At 54.5% G+C, this 5,310-nt stretch overlaps 1 protein-coding gene across 2 annotated transcripts in view; it reads left to right on the forward strand.

Annotated features, from left to right (window-relative positions):
- Positions 1–5,310, forward strand: part of ANGPTL4 (angiopoietin-like 4) — a 10,405-nt gene that overhangs the window by 1,376 nt on the left and 3,719 nt on the right. The window contains exons 2-4 of one of the 2 annotated variants that reach the window (XM_011966259.1): positions 501–611; positions 750–867; positions 3,775–3,888. In XM_011966259.1, coding sequence (XP_011821649.1) covers positions 501–611; positions 750–867; positions 3,775–3,888 — 343 coding nt within the window. The remainder of the gene's footprint in view (positions 1–500; positions 612–749; positions 868–3,774; positions 3,889–5,310) is intronic. The other variant, XM_011966260.1, reaches the window with a different exon arrangement.

Raw genomic sequence — 5,310 nt, forward strand, 5'->3', positions numbered from 1 at the left:
AGACTCAGTCTCAAATAATAATAATAAATAAAATAAAATACAAATATAAATACAAAAATTAGCCAGGCGTGGTGGCAGGCACCTGTAATCTCAGCTACTTGGGAGGCTGAGGCACAAGAATCACTTGAATCTGAGAGGCAGAGGTTGCAGTGAGCCAAGATTGTGCCACTGCCCTCCAACCTGGGTGACAGAGAGAAAGTCTGTCTGAAAAAATAAAAAATAAGGCGGGCATAGAGCTGCACGACTGTAGTCCCAGCTACTCGGGAGGCTGAAACAGGAGGATCACTTGACCCCAGGAGTTGGAGGCTGTAGTGAGCTGTGACAGCACCACTGCAGTCCAGCCTGGGTGACAGAATGAGACCCTGCCTTTGGGGAAAAAAAAAGGTAGACTCCCTTGCCTGGCCTCAGCGGATGGAGATTTGGAAGGATGGATGAGTGGATGAATGAAGAAGTTGGGGAAGGCAAGCTGGGTCCTCACCAAGGTTTTCACCCCTCCCCAGACACAACTCAAGGCTCAGAACAGCAGGATCCAGCAACTCTTCCACAAGGTGGCCCAGCAGCAGCGGCACCTGGAGAAGCAGCACCTGCGAATTCAGCGTCTGCAAAGCCAGGTAACCCTAGGGTCAAGGGAGAAAAGGTCCCTCTGATAGCTGGGACCCCAGGTGGGGAGGGTGGTGGTGAGCACAGGACCTGTGGGTGGGGACGTGGGGCCAGGCAAGGCCTGATACCCTCCTCCCATTCCATCCTAGGTTGGCCTCCTGGACCCCAAGCACCTAGACCATGAGGTGGCCAAGCCTGCCCGAAGAAAGAGGCTGCCCGAGATGGCCCAGCCAGTTGACCTGGCTCACAATGCCAGCCGCCTGCACCGTGAGTGTCTGGCCCTCGATGCCCTCCAGTGGCCACCCCCATCCTGCCACTTGCCATTGCTGGTCCTCTCCTTGTCAGGTCCACCTTAAGGAGAAGATGTCCTGGCCTGGATTCCCTGTGGGCTCACCAGTCTCCCAGTCAGAGCTGATGGGAGCACCTCCTTCCCTGGCCCTGACCTGACCCAGCCAGGCCACCCAACCCTTCTCCCCTGCAAGCCAGTGGGCTGTCCCTGAAGCCTTGCTGGTCACTGATTGGAACAGAGGTGGAGAAAGAGAGATCTTGAGGGACTTGAGCTGCAGGGGTGCTGGAGAAGGTAGAAATGGGGTTTGGGGTGCCATCCTGAAGGTTAGAAACTTCTAGGGGAGGGTGTCATGGAACAGGGGGTGCTAGGTAGGAGTGTTCATAGATTTGGGCCCTCCATGGCATCTTGGGGTATGTGGGAATTAGGGTTGGGAACCCCCAGCTCCCAGGCCAGAAACACACACACTCTTGCATCTTACAAATCTAATGCTCCAGGTCCCTGACCCCTCTTCCTCCTCCCTCTCTTGTTCTCCTCCTCTCTCCCCGCCCCCGCCAGACCCCTCCCTGCAGCAGAAAGTGGGCTTTTGCTGCCACCACAAGTTGTAGGTGCTTTACTCCCAAATCTCCGTTCATCTCGAACCACAGCATGTCCACGTGTGTCCGACGCAGACTCGCGGTTCTCGCGGCCCCACACAGTTTCCCTGTGGTCCTCCTCCTTCCCTGCATCTGTGGCTGTCCACAGCCAACTGGGTGAAAGTTTGGATCCCCCTCTCACACGCTAGGGTCGGTGGCAGGCTTCTAGCACTGCAGACCTGAGGGTTCTCTCCTCTCCAAGCTCCTGCTCCTTCCCCACCTCGTGCTGCCCACCCCCAACCCTGCCAGGCTGGCACCTCAGCGTGGTCAGGGTCCTGTCCACCCTCCCAAAGCCACCGTCCCAGGATGAGGGGCTTCTGGAGGGTGACGGGGGAAGGCACAAGTTCTGGCTGGGAAATGCAGTGGAAGGGGGCAGGGGTTCTGTGGGTTCGGGACTCCCAGACTCTTGGCTCAGGCCTGCCAAGTAGGAGAAAGTTCAGAGCTGGGAAGGCAAACAGCTGGCATTCATGGAAGCCACACTGGTGATTTGGCCACGTGCCCATCCTTACTGGATAGGAGGAAAGTAGGGGAAAGGGGAGATGCCTGAGGGGCCGGAAAGCGTCTTCCTCGTCACACTGGGCCCGCCCCCACCCCCACCATGCAGACTCATTTCGACCTTTCCCCTACTTTTCCAGCTGGGCTGGGGGGCGGTTCCTTCCAATCTGGAGCCTCTGAGCCTCCAGACGTGCTCAAGGCCATCCTCCCCTCCTCCCTCCCTCTTTCTCTCCTCAACCCTGCCTCCTCTTCCTCTAGGAGCTGGGATCCCCAGGCAGAGCCTCTGAGATGCTCCTGGTCAACACAGTTCTTCCTCCTTGCTCTGGACCTGCTGCCTCATTCATTCATTCATTTATCAAGTCTTTTTTGTTTGTTTTTTGAGACAGAGTCTCGCTCTGTTGCCCAGGCTGGAGTGCAGTGACGCAATCTCAGCTCACTGCAACCTCGGCCTCCCCCTGGGTTCAGGTGATTCTCCTGCCTCAGCCTCCCAAGTAGCTGGGATTACAGGCACCTACCACTACCACGCCCAGCTAATTTTTATTCATTCACCGAGTCTTTTTTTTTGTTGAGACAGAGGCTCACTCTGTCACTCAGGATGGAGTGCAATGGCTTGATCTCAGTTCACTGCAACCTCCGCCTCCCAGGTTCAAGCGATTCTCCTGCCTCAACCTCCCAAGGAGCTGGGATTACAGGCGTCCACCATCACACCCAGCTAATTTTTGTATGTTTTACTAGAGATGGGGTTTGGCCATGTTGACCAGGCTGGTCTCGAACTCCTGACCGATCCACCCACCTCCCAAAGTGCTGGGATTACAGGCATGAGCCACTGCGCCCGGCCCATTCATCAAGTCTTTACTGAGCAGCTGCTATGCGCTGGGGCCTGCGTGGATGCTGGTGCCAGGCTGTGGGCAGAGCTGCTCCTTGTCCCCAGCCTCATGGAGCCTCCATGCAATCAGAGGAGAGACCACTAGATGACCCCAGTGTTCAGAAGTGGAAGTCCTTCCTCAATTCCCATTTGGGGAGGTCTGGCCAGGTCTGGGAGTGAGGCAAGGCAAGGCAAGGTATCCTTCCAGAAGCTGGGAACCAGAGAGAGAAGTAAGGAAAGAGTCCCGCCGGGCGCAGTGGTTCACACCTGTAATCCCAGCACTTTGGGAGTCTGAGGCTGGCGAATCACAAGGTCGGGAGATAGAGACCAGCCTGGCCAACATGGTGAAACCCCCATCTCTACTAATCATACAAAAATTAGTCGGACGTGGTGGTGGTGGCACGTGCCTGTAGTCCCAGCTGCTCCGGAGGCTGAGGCAGGAGAATCACTTGGACCCAGGAGGCGGAGGTTGCAGTGAGCCAAGATCATGCCACTTCACTCCAGACTGGTGACAGAGCGAGACTCCATCTCAAAAAAAAAAAAAAAGAGAGAGAGTCCCAGGCAGGGGGAACAGCATGTGCAAAGTCCCTATGGCAGGAGGGTGTGTGGTACAAGGGTGGGAAGAAGGCCTGTGTGCCAGAGAGGGTGTGGGTACAGCATGGCAGGAGGAAGATGGGCACAGGGGCTGGTCCTCCAGGTGCCTTGTGGACCATGCTGAGGAAGGACACAGGGAGCCATGGAAGAGGTTAGGCAGATGGCAGAGGGGTGGTCATGAGATCAGATTTGCCTTTTACTTCCCTGGTCATCCACAGCTCAGACCCCAGACATGCCTGGCTCCTGAGAACCCCAGGGGCTGCTCTCCTGTTTCAACTCTCCACTTTATCTCCCTGCAGGGCTGCCCAGGGATTGCCAGGAGCTGTTTGAAGATGGGGAGAGGCAGAGTGGACTATTTGAGATCCAGCCTCAGGGGTCTCCGCCATTTTTGGTGAACTGCAAGATGACCTCAGGTAGGGTGTGCTAACCCACCAGGGGCCCGTCTCCCCATAGGCCCTGTTGTCTTTCTTTAAATTGAAAAAAATAATAATAATTATAGGCAGGATCTTGCTATGTTGCCCAGGCTGGTCTTTTTTTTTTTTTGAGACGGAGTTTCACTCTTGTTGCCCAGGCTGGAGTGCAATGGCACGATCTCAGCTCCTCTGCCTCTTGGGCTTAAGAGATTCTCCTGCCTCAGCCTCCCCAGTAGCTGAGACTACAGGTGCCAGCAACCACACCCAGCTAATTTTTGTATGTTTAGTAGATACGGGGTTTCACCATGTTGGTCTGGGTGGTCTCAAACTCCTGACCTCAGATGATTTGCCAACCTCGGCCTCCCAAAATGCTGGGATTACAGGCATTAGCCACTGCGCCCAGCCTCTTTTCTTTAAAGTGCAGCCCTTGTCTGGATGTAGTGGCTCACACCTGTAATCCCACTTTGGGAGGCCGAGGCGGGAGGATGACTTGAGTCCAGAAGCTTGAGACCAGCCTGGACAACATAGCGGGAGCTCATCTTTACAAAAAATTTTGTGAAAGTAAAAAGGCCAGGCGCAGTGGCTCATACCTGTAATCCCAGCACTTTGGGAGGCTGAGGCGGCCATATCACAAGGTCAGGAGTTCGAGACCAGCCTGACCAACATGGTGAAACCCCGTCTCCACTAAAAATACAAAAATTAACCAGGCACGGTGGCATGTGCCTGTAATCCCAGCTACTCAGGAAGCCAAGGCAGGAGAATCACTTGAACCAGGGAGGCGGAGGTTGCAGTGAGCCGAGATCACGCCACCACACTCCAGCCTAGGCGACAGATCGAGACTCCGTCCCCCCACCAAAAAAATTAAAAAGAGAGAAAATAAAATAAAAAAATTCAGCCGTTGCTGGGCATGGTGGCACACGCCTGTAGTCCCAGCTACTCAGGAGGCCAAGGCAGGAGGGTTGCTTGAGCCCAGGAGTTAAAGGCTGCAGTGAGCTGTGATCACACTTGTGAATAGCCACCGCACTCCAACCTGGGCAACACAACAAAACCTCGTTTCTTAAAAAAAAAAAAAAAAATGGCTGAGCACAGTGCACGGTGACTTACACCTATAATCCCAGCACTTTGGGAGGCTGAGGCGGGCAAATCACTTGAGGTCAGGAGTTCAAGACCAGACTGGTCAACATGGTGAAACACCGTTTCTACCAACATCCAAAACATTAGCCGGGCCTGGTGGCAGGTCCCTGTGATTCCAGCTGCTTGTGGGGCTGAAACACAAGAATCACTTGAGCCCTGAAGGCAGAGGTTGCAGTGAGCTGAGATTGTGGCACTGCGATCCAGCCTGGGCAATAATAGAGTGAGACTCCATCTCTTAAAAAAAAAAAAAAAATTTTTTCCCATTGAGAAGAAATCCTTTCCATTACA

This window comes from Mandrillus leucophaeus, unplaced genomic scaffold (assembly GCF_000951045.1).
Source record: "Mandrillus leucophaeus isolate KB7577 unplaced genomic scaffold, Mleu.le_1.0 Scaffold751, whole genome shotgun sequence".
NCBI lineage: Eukaryota > Metazoa > Chordata > Mammalia > Primates > Cercopithecidae > Mandrillus > Mandrillus leucophaeus.